This window comes from Vulpes lagopus, chromosome 17 (genome assembly GCF_018345385.1).
Source record: "Vulpes lagopus strain Blue_001 chromosome 17, ASM1834538v1, whole genome shotgun sequence".
NCBI lineage: Eukaryota > Metazoa > Chordata > Mammalia > Carnivora > Canidae > Vulpes > Vulpes lagopus.
Genome location: NC_054840.1, coordinates 25,156,991 through 25,174,590, shown reverse-complemented (window position 1 = coordinate 25,174,590; position 17,600 = coordinate 25,156,991). Strand labels below are relative to the sequence as shown.

The following is a 17,600-nucleotide window of genomic DNA, read 5'->3' as shown; positions in this document are numbered from 1 at the left end:
CTCTGCCTGTGTCTCTGCCTCTCTCTCTCTCTCTCTCTCTCTCTCTCTCTCTCTCTCATGAATAAATAAATAAAATCTTTTTTTTAAAAAAAGAAAAATTTCTAAGTCTTTCTGGAAATGTAACTAAGATACTTAATATAACAATGCTCCAATTCATTCATTTGGCCCAAGTGTGTTTTCTATATAGAGATGTCACATAAGACATACTATTGATACATGCCATGAATATTGATGTTATCTGAGATTACTAGTTTATGATACTGCATAACTCTACAGACAACACAAAGACATTAAAATTGGTTCTGCTACCTTAATTTTATAACTTCCATAACCATGTAATCAATGAATAAAGTAAAAAATATATATATAGAAAATTTGGTTTAGGGAAAATGAATCAGAAAGGCAAAGGGATTGAAAGGAGGAAATCTTGGTAGGGGCTGTTGAAAAAATATAGACAATAGATGATGAAGGCAGGAATCAAGCTTTATAATTTGGTACTTGTAATTACCCTTAATGAATACATAACAAAATCACTAAATATTGTCACCTCTCTAAATCTGAAGATTCCTTGGCCTTAGAAGAACTTAATTCTTACTTCCCCAGCCCTCACCCTCTCATTAAAGTGAGTTGTTTTGTTATTGATCTCAGCACATTGCTGCCAAGCAGGTGCTTCTCCCTTCATCTTGGCCCAACTCCCACCCCTGCCTGGAGCCCGGAAGGCATACCAACACAGGGGCAAAGCAGGACACTCTGCTGTGACCTCTCTGGCCACAGCCTCTAACCAGGGAGTGGTCACCTGTCATGAGTACTATTCAAAACCAGGAACCAAGGTGTGGTCTGAGCTCCTTTAAGTTCAAGGTTTTGGGGGCTCATGGTGATCCCCAGAGAGACGTCCAGAAGAGAAGGATGAAAGGGGGGCGGCCTGTTGGGGGGAGAGTCCTGCTCTGCCTCACTGTCAGCCTTCTGCTTCCAGGTAAGATGGGCCAAGAACAGGGAAGACCAAAATGTGGTTCTAAAGGACATCTAGGAACTTCCCTTCAGCAGTTGGAGGACATTCCGAAGTAACATGTTAAATACTTCTTCCCTGATATCTGTGTCTTGACTGTTTGTGTGTGTGTGTGTGTGTGACCGATAGACATTCCGCTGATCAGATCACAGCCTTCTGTTTTCCTGTCCATATAGAGATCTGCCAAACTGTCCTACTTCACCACCTCTCCATTTCCACCTTTTCATTTACTACCAATGTCCCTCCCACCACACCCTCATCCTACTCTCCCTGTCTTCTTCCCTTGATATGGTATCTGTGAGAAGAGTAGCCATAGATTTTAAACATGCCATGAAGGAATAAGTGTAAAACACTGAGGGAGGGTAAGCATCAATCTGAGAAAAAAAATCAATCTGAGGTAGGAGTAGATACTTTGCTTCCATGAGGGAATATCTGTTCCTAGTCGGGATATATACCTTAAATATTATGGAAAGAGATAGAGTTGTAGAGAAACAAGCAAAGCAAAATATCTCACAAAGCTCAAATGGGGAAAGATTCTGCCCAGGTACTACCAAGATGGGTTCCTGGTCATAGCCAAGAGACAACACCTGCAGAGGCCACATTATATGATTGGCATGTGGTATAAGCTCAGTGATATCACCTAATTATCCCAATGCTGGAAATAAACCCCAAGATATCTGGTCACTAAATCTGAGAAGGGCAAAATAAATGCATAGTGCCAAGGTACATACCAATTCAGAATACCTACTACATGTTACCCATATCTACCTAGAACGTAAAATTATTTACTTCCTTTATTTTCTTGATAAATCACTTACTGTCTTCAGAAAATGGAAGTCTCTGAGAATAAGGAAGAGAAATGCACTATAGCAGATTTCTAAGTGATTTGGATGATGAGTTTTAGGGCAGTGCTGAGAGGTGCTACTAGGTAGATCCAAGCAGCCTGTGATGGGTACACTTGAGGACTTGTTGAAGTAGCTGCCATCGTACCAAGGCCAAGTTTGCATACAGATTTGGGCAGGTTTTGCATGAGGACGAAACAATAGGAATGAGAATAGAGCTGTGGTTCAGCTTACCACATCAACTTCCACTATTTGCCTACCAGACCTGCCTATCCCCTCTGATCTGGCAGGAAGGGATTTGGCCTTGGGGAATCTTGGCCCAGGAAGGAAGGCTTCCCACTCCTCCCAGTATGTCACCCGTTTTCTCTCTACAGAGAGGCTTCAGCCCTAGCCATGGAGGCCTCTCTCACAGGGTCTCTGCTCACTACAGGAAGAGGCGACACTTTCACCATCAATTGCTCAGGCTTTGACCAATATGGGGTGGATCCTGCTGCCTTCCAAGCAGTGTTTGACAGAAAGGCCTTCCGTCCAGTCCTCAACTACAGCAACCCCACTCATGTCAACATCTCCTTCACCCTGTCTGCCATCCTGGAAGTGGTGAGACCTAGTCCCCACTTTCCATTTTTCTAATAGGGAACGAGGATCCTCTGCCCTGTCAATACAACATTGTACTCGTCTGGTAGTGAACAATAGGTCTTCTAAATGGATTCTGCACAAATTAGAGGATTTTCCTACAGGATGAGGAGAAATAAAGAAGAATGTTACAGTGGTATTTTTTTCAGGAGGGATTTGTTCTTGAGTCCTGTCCTTTCTGGAATGCTCCAGGAAAAAGTGATCAGTATGTCAGTTAAAACCTGAATTGTCCCTAGATACAGGGGCAGACAAGTGAGGAAAAGACAGTCGAGTATCTAGAACTATGCCTGACCCAATAAATTAGTAAATATTGGTAAGAATATGAGGTGGGCATGAGCCAAGTCTTTTTGTACTAATGATCCTGGATGGCGATCTCTTTACCAGAATGCACAGCTCCAGCTTCTGACGTCATTCCTGTGGATGAATGTGGTAAGGCAGATTCAACCGTCCTCTTCCCACTTCCATTTGTAAGTATAAAGGTGAGGAGTAACTTAGCGGTTTTCTAGTCCAAACCTCTACTCATGTACAAATCTTTCCAGGACCAAATAATTCCATCTAGAACTGGACTGACCTTGAGGATACAAATATCCCCAGGCAGTTTACAAAAGTGGAAATGGTTATCCAAGAAAATGGCCAAATGGTTTGCAGGCCAATATGTTGGTGTGCTCCTGGGACCAAGGGGGTTTTAGGTTATAATTAAGGTCTATCGGGGAAAAAAAGGCCATTACCAGGTACTTTACCAATAGCACTTAGCTGGGTAAAGAGGGGGAGACCCGCTGTGGTCACAGGGACATGAGTGGGAGAAAGAAGATCAGAGCTCAAAGAAGAACAAGAAGGTAGGAGAAGCTGGCTGAATTAGCTGCACCACTGCTCACCTCTTTTCCCATTGCCCTGGCTACAGATGTGGGACAATCCTTTCATCAGTTGGAACCTGGAAGAGTGTGTCAGCCTCAAAAACCTCACTGTATCAGCTGAAAACGTGTGGCTCCCAGACATCTTCATTGTGGAATCGTGCGTATCTGGGTTGGGGAAAGCCAGCACAAAGCCCATCTGCAAAGAACAGCTGAGGGTCAGTGCAGAGCACAGGAAAACCAAGACACTCAGACAAGAGAACAGTTAATCTCAATTAATTGATTGGCACAAAACACTATGAGCTGTACAAGAGACAAGATGGCATGACAGTAGAGAAAGGGTCCAAAAGGAGGGCACAGTAGGGAAAGATATAGGAAGAAAGGGAAACAAAAGCTAATGAAGGCACCACAGCACCAACTCCCTCCCTCTCACGAGCAGCATGGATGTGGATAGAGCACCTCCAGGTCTCACGGCATTTGTCAACAGCGAAGGTCGAATGAAGTATGACAGGCCAGTGCGGGTGACCAGCATCTGTAACCTGGACATCTTCTACTTTCCGTTTGACCAGCAGAACTGCACTTTCACCTTCAGTTCCTTCCTTTACACAGGTGAGCAAGACATGTATTGCCAGTTATTCAAGATTTGGGGAAGATATTTAAGTGGTGCAGGTATTGTTAGGGAAGGTTTTATTTATTTATTTTTTTAATTTTTATTTATTTATGATAGTCACAGAGAGAGAGAGAGAGGCAGAGATACAGGCAGAGAGAGAAGCAGGCTCCATGCACCGGGAGCCCGACGTGGGATTCGATCCCGGGTCTCCAGGATCGCGCCCTGGGCCAAAGGCAGGCGCCAAACCGCTGCGCCACCCAGGGATCCCCGTTAGGGAAGGTTTTAGATCAGTGTTTCTTAACTCTGGCCACCCACCAAAGCTTTTTTGAAATGTCAGTAACTATGCATCACTCTAGGGATTTCGAATTAATTGTTCCAGGCGGGGCCCAGGTACTGATTACTTTTTATATGTCCTCAGGAGATGCTAATGTGCAGACAGAGTTAAGAATCACTGCTTTAATTTCTCAATAGAGTTTATTTAAAAAGAACTACAGAAGGGGGCAGCCCAGGTGGCTCAGCAGTTTAGCACCTGTCTTTAGCCCAGAGTGTGATCCTGGAGACCCAGGTGGGCCAAGTCCCACATCCGGCTCCCTGCATGGAACCTGCTCCTCCCTCTGCCTGTGTCTCTGCCTCTCTCTCTCTCTGTGTCTCTCATGAATAAATAAAATATTTTAAAAAAAAGAGAGAACTACAGAAGGGCACTCAGGTGACTCAGTTGGTTGAGCGTTGGACTTCGGCTCATGTCATGATCTCAGGGTCCTGGGATTGAGCTCTGCATGAAGCTCTACACTCGGTGGGGAGTCTACTCTTCCCTCCCCCACTGCCCCTCCCCCTCCATGCACACACACTGTCTCTCTCTAATAAATAAATAAAATCTTTAATTAAGAAAAAAACTATAGGGGCACCTGCGAGGCTCAATCACAAGTGCATGTGACTCTTGATCTCCAGGTTGTGAGTTTGAGCCCCACAGTGGGTATAGCAATTACCAAAATAAATAAGTAAATAAAAGAAAAGGAGGGATCCCTGGGTGGCGCAGTGGTTTGGCGGCTGCCTTTGGCCCAGGGCGCGATCCTGGAGACCCGGGATCGAATCCAACGTCGGGCTCCCGGTGCATGGAGCCTGCTTCTCCCTCCTCCTGTGTCTCTGCCTCTCTCTCTCTCTCTATGTCTATCACGAATAATTAAATAAATCTTTAAAAAAAAAAAAAAAAAGAAAAGGAACTTTTTAAAAGGACTGCTTGAGATCTTGGGTGGCCCTTATGCCAAATGAGGCCTATCTGACCTTGAGCTGCTGTAGAGCTGTTGCTCTACAATTTTTAGCTGAAAACTTAATTTTGATAGCTAACACACTTAAACCAGTAAACACACTGAATACCTCCAATTGTCATGTGGCAGATTTGGATAAATTAATCATTATAGTGGGCATGCATGTAATTATAAAAAGGTTGAGCTGTTCGAGTTTGATTCCACTAAAACAACATCATACAACTGGGAAATGAAGAAGGAAAATAGGAATGATTGCAAAAGTTCTTGACTCACTTTGAGTCACACCCAGTATTCCCATAACAACTTTGATTCATTCTTGTTTTCAACCAGAAAAAAAAAAAAAAAATCAATGCTGCAGCCTGCATACACATGAATTGTGGTCCTATAACCCACTCTTGAAAAAACTTTCTTTCCCCCTCCATTCTTTCTCTTTCTTCAAAGACCAGCTGTATTCCCTTGTACTTCCTGCATTGAAGTCCTCTCTGAATACTTCAGACTGCATTCACTTATTCCTTCTTAAAAAAAAAAAAAAAAAAAAAGTCTACCATGAAATCCAGCACACTGAAGCATTTTCTAATTGTTTTGTCTGGTCTCCCAGGTAGGTTGTAAAGTTCCTTGAAGAAGAAAAGGAATAGAGAGGAAAGTTTGCCGAAGAAGCTCAGGGGGGAACTTAACTTGGGTGCAGGAAGCTTGGAAGCACTTCTGGACTGAGCTGTCCCCGGTCTTCCTTGTAGTGGATAGCATGCTACTGGGCATGGACAAGGAAGTGTGGGAGATAACAGACACATCTCGCAACCTCATCCAGACTCAGGGAGAGTGGGAGCTCCTGGGCATCACCAAGGCCACCCCAAAGATGCTGGTGGGCAGCAACGTATATGACCAGATCATGTTCTATGTAAGTCCAAGGGTCCCTTTCTGACTTCTGAGCCCAGGTCCTCTGTGATTTTCCTCTTGACCTAAGGCACTTTGAAAGTAAAAAGGATTTCCAGGGGGTTAAGCACCTGCTCCCCACTCTACCCTCTATCCTAACTGCCCTAAAGAAGGATCACCAGGGCCTCCTCCTTCCCCTCCTCCCCTCTTTCCCCCCTCCTCCACCCTGCAAAGAGGAGGAGTAGCTCAGCTGTAACAAGCTCTACTGTTCAGAATAGAGCAGCCACCTCTGTGATGGCCCAAAGGGCTCTTCTTGCCCCTGAAAGTCTACAATTGTTGTGTTCCCAGCAGGTTGGACACATTTACCACTGAAAATTAGACAACAAAGCAGGACACTTCAGTAGAGGATACAATTAAATGCATGCGTTACCTAAAGCAATCATCCCACAGCCAGCCTAACAGCACATCAGCAAGGACTATAGTCAAATATACAAGAACCCCCTGGCATCAGTATATTTGCTACCTTCTCCATAATCTCTCTGCCCCACAGGTGGCCATCAGACGCAGGCCCAGCCTCTACGTCATAAACCTTCTGGTGCCCAGTGGCTTCCTGATTGCCATCGATGCCCTCAGCTTCTACCTGCCAGCAGAAAGCGAGAATCGTGCCCCTTTCAAGATAACCCTTCTGCTGGGCTACAACGTCTTCCTGCTCATGATGAATGACTTACTCCCAGCCAGTGGCACCCCCCTCATCAGTATGGTCCCTCCCACTTCCCAGGGAAGCAAAGGCAGCAGGGCATAGGGAGGGGAATCAGAAACTGGCTGCTTCTCCACTTAAGGAGGGAAGAGGTTCTGTGGAAAGATTCAATTTGGAGATGGATGCCTGGGTGGCTCAGGAGTTGGGCATCTGCCTTTGGCTCTGGGCCTGATTCCAGATTCTCAGGATCAAGTCCTGCATTGGGCTCCTTGTATGGAGCCTGCTTCTCCTTCCTCTGCCTGTGTCTCTGCCTCTCTTTCTGTGTCTCTCATGAATAAATAAATAAAACCTTAAAAAAAAAAAGATTGGATTTGGAGAAAGTCTTAAGAAAAGTGTAGAGATGAAATTGCCCTGGTTAACTTATAACTTGTTTTGCTTTCAGGTGTCTACTTCGCCCTGTGTCTGTCCCTGATGGTGGTCAGCCTGCTGGAGACCATTTTCATCACCTACCTGCTGCACCTGGCCACCACCCAGCCCCCACTCATGCCTCGGTGGCTCCACTCTCTGCTCCTCTACTGGGCCAACCCAAGGACATGCTCCCCCACTGCACCCCAGAAGGGAAATAAAGGCCTAAACCTCCACCCTGCCCACCTGCCTGGTAAGGGGAGTCAGCTCTGCCCATACTTCCTCTTCCCACACTTCCACTCCTCTGCTCCTGCCTCCTTCCCTGGCCTCCTCCCTCCCTAAGTGCACCTCATGACCCATGGTTGAGTCTCTTTCCCTCTGTAGGTGTGAAGGAGCCCGTGGAGTTGGTGGGAAAGGTGTCAGGTCCCAGAGAGGCAGAGTTAAATGGGTGTCCTGAGTCCACAAGGGCCCAGCAGGAAGATGAAGCTCAGAGGCAGCACTTGGTCGACTTGTGGGTGCAGTTCAGCCACATGATGGACACCCTGCTCTTCTGCCTCTATCTGCTCTTCATGGCGACTTCTGTGGTCACTGTCATCATCCTCTGGAACACCTAGGCAGACATCCACATCCACTCCTCCCTGAAAACCACAGCTTGAAGTTTCTCTTGGTGTTAGAGCCAGCCAGACCTGGGCTCCTTTTCTGAACTTCTTCACTTACCCCAGTGACTACCATGCCCCATCAATACCCCCCGAACTCCAACACAACCCTACTGTACAGGTTCAGAACTGCCCCCAAACAATTTCCTGATTTCTCATATGCCTTGGTCCTCATTCCTACACACTTAGTGTTCCTTAGCCACACCTAACTTCTGACTCTGTTACCAATGGAGGTCAGGGTCAGCAGTCTCTCCTTGAATGATTGTCCCAAAAAACAACTTTTCACGAAGCACTGGCTCCTCAGTACATTTACAATAGGTCCATAAACATTGGGGCAGAGAGTTCTCTTGCAGACACTGATAGTTCACTCTAAGTGAGTGTAATCCAATTTGATTTGAAGTCTTTCAGACACTCACAGTTTTAAAAGAATGAAAGGGTTAAGTCTCATTTATAAGAAATCACTATAAAATATTTACAATCGCAAAATGTTTCTTTCATCAATCACTTTCATTTCACTTGCCTTTACCTCTCTCATTCCAGAAATTGCTCTTTGAAATAAATGATATATTGTATCTTCCCCACCACCACCCAGAATTCACAAAATCAAACAAGGAGGGCCTTCTGAATACATGTTTTTGGAGGCACTTGGGTGGCCAGTTGGTCAAGCATCTAACTCTTGATTTCTGCTCAGATCATGATCTCAGGGTTGTGAGATCAAGCCCTCTGTGGGGCTCCACATTTAGTGGAGTCTGCTTGAGCTTCTCTTTCTCACTCTGCTTTTGCCCCTCTCCCTACTTGCACTCCCTTGAGCTCTCTCTCTCTCAAAATAAATAAATAAAATATGATATACTTGCTTGGAGGAGGTCCAGAAATACTAGTTAGGGACCTCAATTCAAGGATTCAGGTTAAATAAATTGTCATACAGCCACACAATTAGATGCTTTGTAGTCATTTAAAGTGAGAATATAGGTCAATGTTAATACCATGGAAACACATTCATGATATATAAAGTGGAAAAAAACAAGTTATAAAACAGTTTTTATACATAAGTTCTGTTTTTAAAAAAAAAAGAAAAAAAAAGAAGGCTGGAGAGAAGTGCAGAGAAAAAAGATATAGATGGCTAGAGACCAGAGCACAAGCAAACTTTGTCCTGGATAATAGGATTAAAAATTATTACTATTTTCTTTTATATCTTCATCGGTGTTTTCTTAATTGTTTTCAATGAGCATGTATTATCTTTACTATCCAAAAAAAAAAAAAACCTATTTTTTAAAGTGTTCCTTATAATAGTACTTCACAACTTCATAGGCAGATATGATCTTGGGGAGGATTCTAACAGCTGGCCCTGAGGAGAGACGGAAATTGAAATGGGAAGTTAAAAGAATACCAAAGACAAATTTATGAATTATATTTCAATTAGGTGAATACATTTCAGAGATTTATTTATATTTCTGCCTTCCCTAAGAGACTATGTTTTTGGGTGGGTCAAGTACAATGTCTCATTCATTTGTATAACTCAGAATATGGCATTAATGCCTGACACACAATGGGTGCTTAATACAGACTCACTGAATGATTAAATGTATGCATGAATGCCAGTCAACCAAGAATCAGCATTTTACTATTTCTAGGTATAAGCCCTTTATCCCATCCTGGTATATTTTATTTTGTTTTTCCATATCTAATGTGGAAAATTAGCAACCCACTTTTATGCATCAACTTTACTTTTGAGTTCTTAGAGATATTAATTATACACAAACAGGTATTTCTGCTTGCACATTCTCATGTTTCCTTCTTTCCATTACTCAGAACATATTTCTCATGCAGAAACTTGTCCTTGACTTTTGCCAGTAGCATAAAATGAAGAATGTTTACCACATCTTTGCAGAATTTCAATTTTTTTTTGAATTTCAATTTTTTTAAGATCACTTTTGCATCATTTCTTTTCCCATCTCCACATTTGTATTTCTCTACATGTCATTTTGCAATTTTTTTCCACCTCGTTGAAATTTGACTTTAGGTTTTCTGTGCCAAGACCATTATAATTGACAATATCCTTTGTGAAAGAACATCCTGTTCATATGTTAGGGTTGAGATGAACTTTGTGATCTAAAATATGATCTAAAAAACAAAGCAAAATATTTTAAGCTAGTACTAGCTCAGACATGTCATCAGGAACATTAGGAGTATTTCACGGGATCCCTGGGTGGTGCAGCGGTTTGGCGCCTGCCTTTGGCCCAGGGCGCGATCCTGGAGACCCGGGATCGAATCCCACGTCGGGCTCCCAGTGCATGGAGCCTGCTTCTCCCTCTGCCTGTGTCTCTGCCTCTCTCTCTCTCTCTGTGACTATCATAAAAAAAAAAAAAAAAAAAAAAGAGTGTGCATGAAAGTTTATGAACTGTTTGTAAAAACCAACCCACTGGCCCTGGATATATTACTGTCCTCAAATGTTTGATCATATTTCTAACTTCTTGGGTTGTGCTTTCTACTAGCTTCTCACTCTCTTTTCTTTAGCAGCATCCAGCAGTATCCTCACAACCTTTTCACATCTCAGTGTTTATTTTCTTATCTTTTTTATTTTTTAAAGATTTTATTTATTCAGAGAGAGAGAGAGAGAGAGAGGCAGAGTCACAGGCAGAGGGAGAAGCAGGCTCCATGCAGGGAGCCCGATGTGGGACTCGATCCGGGTCTCCAGGATCACACCCCCGGCTGCAGGCAGCGCTAAACCACTGCGCCACTGGGGCTGCCCTATTTTCTTATCTTTTTTAAACTCAAGTATAGTGGACACAAAATGTTACACTAGTTTCAGGTGTACAACATAGTGGTTTGACAAGTCTATATGTCATGCTGTGCTCACAAGTGTAGCTACCATCTGTCACTATACAACGCTATTACAATACCCTTGACTCTATTCCCTATGCTGTGCCTTTCATCCCCTTCACTTACTTACCATCCTGAAGCTTGTATCTCCCACTCCCCTTCACCATTCTGCCCATCCCCCTCCTCTGTGGCAACCATCAGTTTGTTCCCTGTTTTTGTGTGAATATCTTTTTGGTTTTTGTTGGCTGATTGTGTTTTCTCTTCTATAAAGTGCCAATTTATGTCTTTAGTCCATTTTCCTGATAGGGTTTCTTTCTTTTTCTTTTTTGTCATTATATGTTTTGTGTATTTTCTACTATTCTTTTCTCAGTTATATGTTATAAAATTATTTTCCCAGTTTATGATTTGGCTTTTCATATTTAGTGTCCTTTCATGAAAATAAGTCTAAAAATTTTTTAACTGCTGTACTTATCAATCATTTCCTCTACGTTTGTGATTTTTAGGGTCCTATTTTCAGAAGTCTTTCCTTATCCAAAGTCCTAAACCTTGAAAAATGCAGAGGAACTGGATCATTCATACATTCATGGGTGGAATGTAAAATGGTACTGCCACTCTGGAAAAGAGTATTGCAGTTTCTTTAAAAATCATACATGCAAATACTATACAATCAGCAATTCTACTTCTGAGTATTTATTCCAGGAGACTTTTGTTCACACAAAAACCCATAGACAAATGTTTATAACAGCTTTCCATGTAATAGGAAAAAACTGAACAACTCTGTGAAAAAATGTATATTTGGTCTCTGCTCCCAGTTCCTGACACAAAGTTCATAAATCCCTTGGAATTTTGTGGATAATAAGAGCATCTTTTATTCTAGTGAGATGACTTTTGTTGGACTCCTAGATAGCTTCAGGATGGGGACTGGTCACCAGAAAGACCAAGCCATGACTAAAAGCTTGAAACTCTCAGCCCTAATCCCCATCCTCTAGGGAGAGGAGAGGGGCTGGAGATTGACTTAATAATTGATTATGCCTACATAATGAAGCCTCTGTAAAAAATCTTTAAACTGAGACACCTGGGTGGCTCAGCGGTTGAACGTCTGTCTTCGGCTCAGGGCATGATCCCAGAGTCCCACGATGGAGTCCCGCATCAGGCTCCCTGTGTGGAGACTGCTTCTCCCTCTGCCTATGTCTCTACCTCTCTCTCTGTGTGTTTCTCATGCATAAATAAATAAAATCTTTTTAAAAAAATCCTTAAAGGGATCCCTGGGTGGCGCAGCGGTTTAGCGCCTGCCTTTGGCCCAGGGCACGATCCTGGAGACCCGGGATCGAATCCCACGTCGGGCTCCCGGTGCATGGAGCCTGCTTCTCCCTCTGCCTATGTCTGCCTCTCTCTCTCTCTCTGTGACTATCATAAATAAATAAAAAATTAAAAAAATAAATAAAAAGTAAAAATCCTTAAACTATGCAGTTTGGAGACCTTCCAGATTGGTGACACATCTACATGTTGGAACTCCACAGAGACAGAAGCTCCTGCCCTCAGGACTGTTCCAGATCTCACCCTGTGTACCTTTTCATCTGGCTGTTCATCTGTATACTTTATTATATCCTTTTCAGTCAGTTAACAGAAGTAAATGTCTCCATGAGTTCTGTGAGCTGTTATAGCAAAAAATTGAATCTGAGGAGGGGGTTGTGAGGCTCCCCCAATTTATTGTCAGTTGGTCAGAAGTATAGGAGGCCCTGACTTACAACTGGCACTTGAAGTGGGGGTAAGTCTTGTGGAACTGAGCCTTTAACCCAAGGGGTATGCGAGAAGGGGTAGCGTCAGAATTACTTGGTATGAGGGGAAAACCCACAATTTGGTGTCAGAAGTATTGTGGGAGCACCTGGGTGGTTCAGTCGGTCAAGCATCCAACTCTTGATTTCGGCTCAGGTCATGATCTAAGGGTCATGAAATGGAGCCCCATATCAGGCTCTACGCTTAGTGGCAAGTCCGCCTGAAAGTCTCTCTTCCAAAGTCTCTCTTCCTCTCCCTTGGCCCCTCATTCCTTCAAATAAACATATATATATTTATATATATAAATATATATAAATATATATATATATTTTTTAAGTGTTGTAAGTAAAGTAGAGGAAATAAGTGTTTTCCCTTAAAACTCAGAAGTCCTTCAATTGGTCGAACAATTGAACCACTCAACAGGTGAGTGGTTGAACAAACTGTGGTACATTCCTATCATGGAATACTAATCAGCAATACAAAGGAACGCATACTGATACACACAACCATCTGGGTGGATCTCCAAAGAATTACACTCAGTGAAAAAAAAGCCATTCTCAAAAAGTTTATACTGCGTGGTTTGACTTACGTAACATTCTTGAAATGACAAAATTATAGAAATGGAGAACAAATGAATGGCTGCCAGACAGCAGGAGATTAGGGAGGAAGGGAAGTATTTACAGCTATAAAAGGACAACATAGGGATCCTGGTGTTAAAGTTATGTATCTTGACTATATCAGTTTCAGTATCCTGTTTGTGGTATGGTAACATAGCCTAGCCCAAAGGTTTTCAATGAAGTTAAGTGTGAATCAAAACCATCTGGGGAGCTTTTAAATACACACACATACACACACACACACACACACCTCCATAGGGGCTAGGGGTGGGAGGGGCAGGTATTTTCAAAAAGATCACTGTGATTTTTAATTCACACATTCCCCCACAGCCCCAGGTCTGTAGGCCTCTAAGAGACATAAGGTAAGGAAGGGCGTGTAGGAGAGTTCTGTGTTAAGAGAATGGCAAAATGAATTGGACTGGGAGAAAACTAGACAGAACAAGCCTTATGAAGATGTTTTAATAGTGCAAAAAAGGGATGTTGCAGATCTGCACTAGCTGTGCTAGCTGTGGGGGCAGAGGTCTGCTAGTCAGACTTTCATCATAAAAAAGGAGCTTACTCTCTCAATATTTTTAACTCACTATTGACAATAATCCCTAATGTCCACAAGTAGATAAAGGATACATTTCTAGGTCTGCAGCAAAATAATTATGTGTTCTTGCCTTGTGAAATTAGTAGGTGTCTCTACCATCTCCCTTTCTGAGTGATCCATATACTTTCCCTGAGGCATAGTTAGTTCCTGAAGGACCTGATGAGACCCCTTACCTGAAGGCCTTACCTGCCCAATCTCCCATGTCTCCAATTTTCTCTGAAAAAGTACTTGGAATTCAGATTTAGAACCACTCATCTAGACAAGGCTGCTAAACAGATGCTATTCCCCTGGTCTTGGCCTAACATCCTCCCTGCCTGGAGCCCAGAAGGCATACCTGCAGAGGGGCAAAGCAGAACATTCTCTGGCCACAGCCTCTCACCAGGAAGTGGTCACCTGTCATGAGCACTATTCAAAACCAGGAACCAAGGTGTGGTCTGAGCTCCTTTAAGCTCAATGGTTTGGGGGCTCGTGGTGAATCCAAAGAGAAGAGTCCAGAAGAGGAGGATGGAAGGGGGGTGGCCTTTTGAGGGGGGATTCATGCTCTGCCTCACTGTCAGCCTTCTGCTTCCAGGTAAGATGGGGCAAGAACAAGGAAAGACAGAAATGATGTTCTGGGCAAAATCCATAAACCCTTTCATTCTCCAGACCTAGAGAGCATCTAAAATAGCTAGGTTAAACATTTTATTTCTCTGTAGTATCTATGTTATGGCTTCCTTGGAAACAGACAAAAACCCCATTCCACTGATCAGTACACATGGCCCCTCTCTCATTTGTCTGCCTCGGCATCTACTATCCTGTCTATCCTTCTATTCACCACCTCTCCAATCCCACTTTCTTTAGTCTACAACTTTTCCTTTCTACCAAGATACAGTTACTATGAACAGGGTGGTTTGGGTCCTGTTGACTGTAACATAGCTCCTTTCCTACCTCACTCAGAAGATCTTGCAGAAGAGATGATGTAGAGGGGAAAGGACAATATTTTCTTCCCTGGAATGTGTTTCTCTTTGGTTTGGAGATGTACCTTGGAGTTAGCTGGTACGGGGGAGTAATGGATGGGGCACAGAAGAACTTGCTGGGCTGTATTGACAGGAATAATCACAGAGTATCTGCGGCTGGGATGTGGGTGAGAGGGGCCAAGGAGCTTCTATGTTTCATTGCATGGCTCCACCAAACACATGGTAGATGATCAGTGAGATCTTCTCAGAATGGTAATGATGAAGATGGATCCCACAGATCTTAGAGGAAGCCACTGAATTTGGGAAGGGCACAGAGTGCAGCACATAGTGGGCAGTCAGTAAATTCACATTCAGTACAACATTAAGTCCCTGTGTGTTTCACACTGCACTCATGTTGACTTCTTTCCAAAATTTTCTTTCCAGAAAATGGAAAGATATAAAAGCATGAAGGGGAAATTAAAAAACAAAATTTTAGGGAAATTTTGTTCAGTGACTATGAGAACAAATCATAATAGAGTTAGAAAGAAAAAAAGTATGGTCAGACAAAGCCAAAACTTCAGGGTTGGGACTGTGGAAGGAATAGGACTCCCCAGAGAGGCTGTTTGCATAGAAATTTGGATAGGCTTTATACGGGAGCAAAGCACAGGAAGAAAGGTCTGAGCCCTGGTTCAGCTCACCACATCAACTTCCACCATTTTCCTACCAGACCAGCTCCTGCTCCCTAGCCTTGGCAGGAAAACTTTGGCCTTCAGAAGTCTTGGCCCAGAAAGGAGGGGCTCACATGCTTCACCCCGTGTCCACGTTTTCTTTCTCTGAGGAGAGGCTTGAGGCCTCAGCCCTGATACTCCTCTTACTTAGGAAACATAAAAGCCCTATTCCCATCTTATAGGTCTCTGTTCTCTACAGGAAGGTCAAACACTTTCACCATCAATTGCTCAGGCTTTGACAAGTATGGGGTGGACCCTGCTGTCTTCCAGACTATATTTAACCAGAAGGACTTCCGTCCAGTCATCAACTACAGCATCCCCACTCAAGTCAATGTCTCCTTCATTTTGTCTGCCATCCTGGAAGTGGTGAGTTCTGACTCCTACATTCTTTCCAGAGACTGCTAGTAGGGAACAAGGAGTCTTCACCCTGTCAACTCAACCTTACACTGGTCCAGTGGCAAGCAATCCATCCCCAAATGCTCTGCAAGTTAGATGTCCATCCTAGGGGGTGGAGAGACATGAAGGGGAACATTGCAGTGAGGTGTCTGCAGGGAACATTTGTCCTGAGTTCTGCCCCTATAGGTGGATAAAACATATTTCCAATGGGACTTCATGCTGTCCTTTCCCCTACATTTTCAATGTAACCTGCATTTTTCGGACCCACTTTTCTTTTGAGATTTGTAACTGAAAAGCTGAACAGTCACACAGGACCACGTAGAAAACAAAGGCAAGAGGTAGAATGGGACCTGATCTCGGCCTCATCCAATCATCCTGAATGGGGACTTTTTTTTGTCAGGATGAAAAACTCCAGCTGCTCACATCATTTCTGTGGTTAAAGTTGGTACGTAACTCCAGCTTAGTTCTCTTCCCTTTTATTCCCCTCTTTTCTGGGCTTGTTTGCAAAAATCACATTTGTTGAAATTGGCAGTGCCCGAGGGAATAGACAAATCCAAACAAAATAAGGCTCATGCTGATGACAAATCACTTTCTCAGCTGCCAAACAACTTTGAAAGACATAGATGGAAAATACAGGAAGACGGGGGTGGTATAGTTGAAAACCCCTAGGTAAGCTCCAGGGCCCAAAGGTATTCAGCACCCAGCTTAAAATTTCCTTTGAAAAAAAAAAAATTTCCTTTGAGTGGGAACTGAAAAGCTAACAAGACTGTTAGGTAGAGAAGGGAAACATTATCACCAGGTAGAGAGGAGGAATCAGAGTTTAAAAGGAAATGAGGGTTTGTTTGTTTTTTAAGTGACATGCACAAATATCAATGTGCAAAGTATAAGTCTATCTGTGTAAGTAAAAATGAATGATGGAATATGTATTAATTAATTTTCTAGAAAGATACCCAAGAAACTGTTAATAAGGAGACTGAGTTGAGGTTATAAACTGAGATGGGGGGCAGCCCGGGTGGCTCAGCAGTTTAGCGCTGCTTTCAGCCCGGGGCCTGATCCTAGAGACCCGGGATCGAGTCCCATGTCAGGCTCCTTGCATGGAGCCTGCTTCTTCCTCTGCCTGTGTTTCTGTCTCTGTCTCTGTCTCTCTCTCTCTGTGTATGTGTATGTGTGTGTGTGTGTCTCATGAATAAATAAATAGAATCTTAAAAATAAAATAAACTGAATTGGAGTGAATCAAGGAGGGAATAGCTTGCTTTTTATATTATACCTTTCTGGAATGAATGGTTAAAATTTTATCATATGCCTGTAGTCAATACATTTAGGGAAAAAAAATTCATACACATGTATATATATTTAAGGGAATGGAAGGGTAGATGCTGACATAAACTAGCTCCAGGTTTCAGCCACCTGTGCTCCGTGATCTAGGTCTGGAATAACCCGTTCATCAGCTGGGACCCAGAAGAATGTGGAGCTATCAGTAAACTCACTGTGACGACTGAGAACCTGTGGCTCCCAGACATCTTCATCGTGGAATCGTGAGTGCCAGGGCTAGGGAAAATTGGAGGGGAAACCCTTCTGCAAGGAGCAAGCCAGGGCAGTATAGGGCAAACCCAGTCACTGGGGCCACCAAAAACTTATTTCCAAGAGGAGCACTATCACAGCTCATTAACAGTGTCTCATTTCTAGAAGACATTTATTCCTGGAAATGAGAAAGTGGTGGGCAGAAAAGATGGCAGAGGAGCCACAGTGAGCAACATTGGGAAGCTCCGCCAAAGCTGATATGAAACCCAGAGCATCTGCCTCTCTCCCCTTCTGCCACTTAGCATGGATGTGGATCAGACCCCAGAAGGCCTCTCTGCATATGTGACTAGTGACGGTCACATTGTATATAACAAACCAAT

The 17,600-nt window shown here is 43.4% G+C and overlaps 1 protein-coding gene and 1 long non-coding RNA gene across 2 annotated transcripts in view; one reads left to right on the top strand and one right to left on the bottom strand.

Moving 5' to 3' along the window:
• The first annotated feature begins 825 nt into the window (after positions 1 to 825).
• Positions 826 to 8,116, top strand: LOC121477483 (5-hydroxytryptamine receptor 3C-like). The gene is made up of 9 exons (XM_041731855.1): positions 826 to 973; positions 2,279 to 2,445; positions 2,866 to 2,910; positions 3,383 to 3,492; positions 3,772 to 3,941; positions 5,942 to 6,102; positions 6,628 to 6,832; positions 7,217 to 7,432; positions 7,564 to 8,116. Exons 1-9 carry the CDS (start codon positions 907 to 909, stop codon positions 7,791 to 7,793), a joined length of 1,371 nt encoding a protein of 456 aa, XP_041587789.1. The 5' UTR covers positions 826 to 906; the 3' UTR covers positions 7,794 to 8,116.
• A 583-nt stretch (positions 8,117 to 8,699) lies between these two features.
• The window catches only part of LOC121477484, a 61,503-nt gene continuing 52,602 nt past the window's right edge, over positions 8,700 to 17,600 (bottom strand). Inside the window, exon 3 of the long non-coding RNA XR_005984237.1 lies at positions 8,700 to 9,180. This is a non-coding gene — a long non-coding RNA (uncharacterized LOC121477484). The remainder of the gene's footprint in view (positions 9,181 to 17,600) is intronic.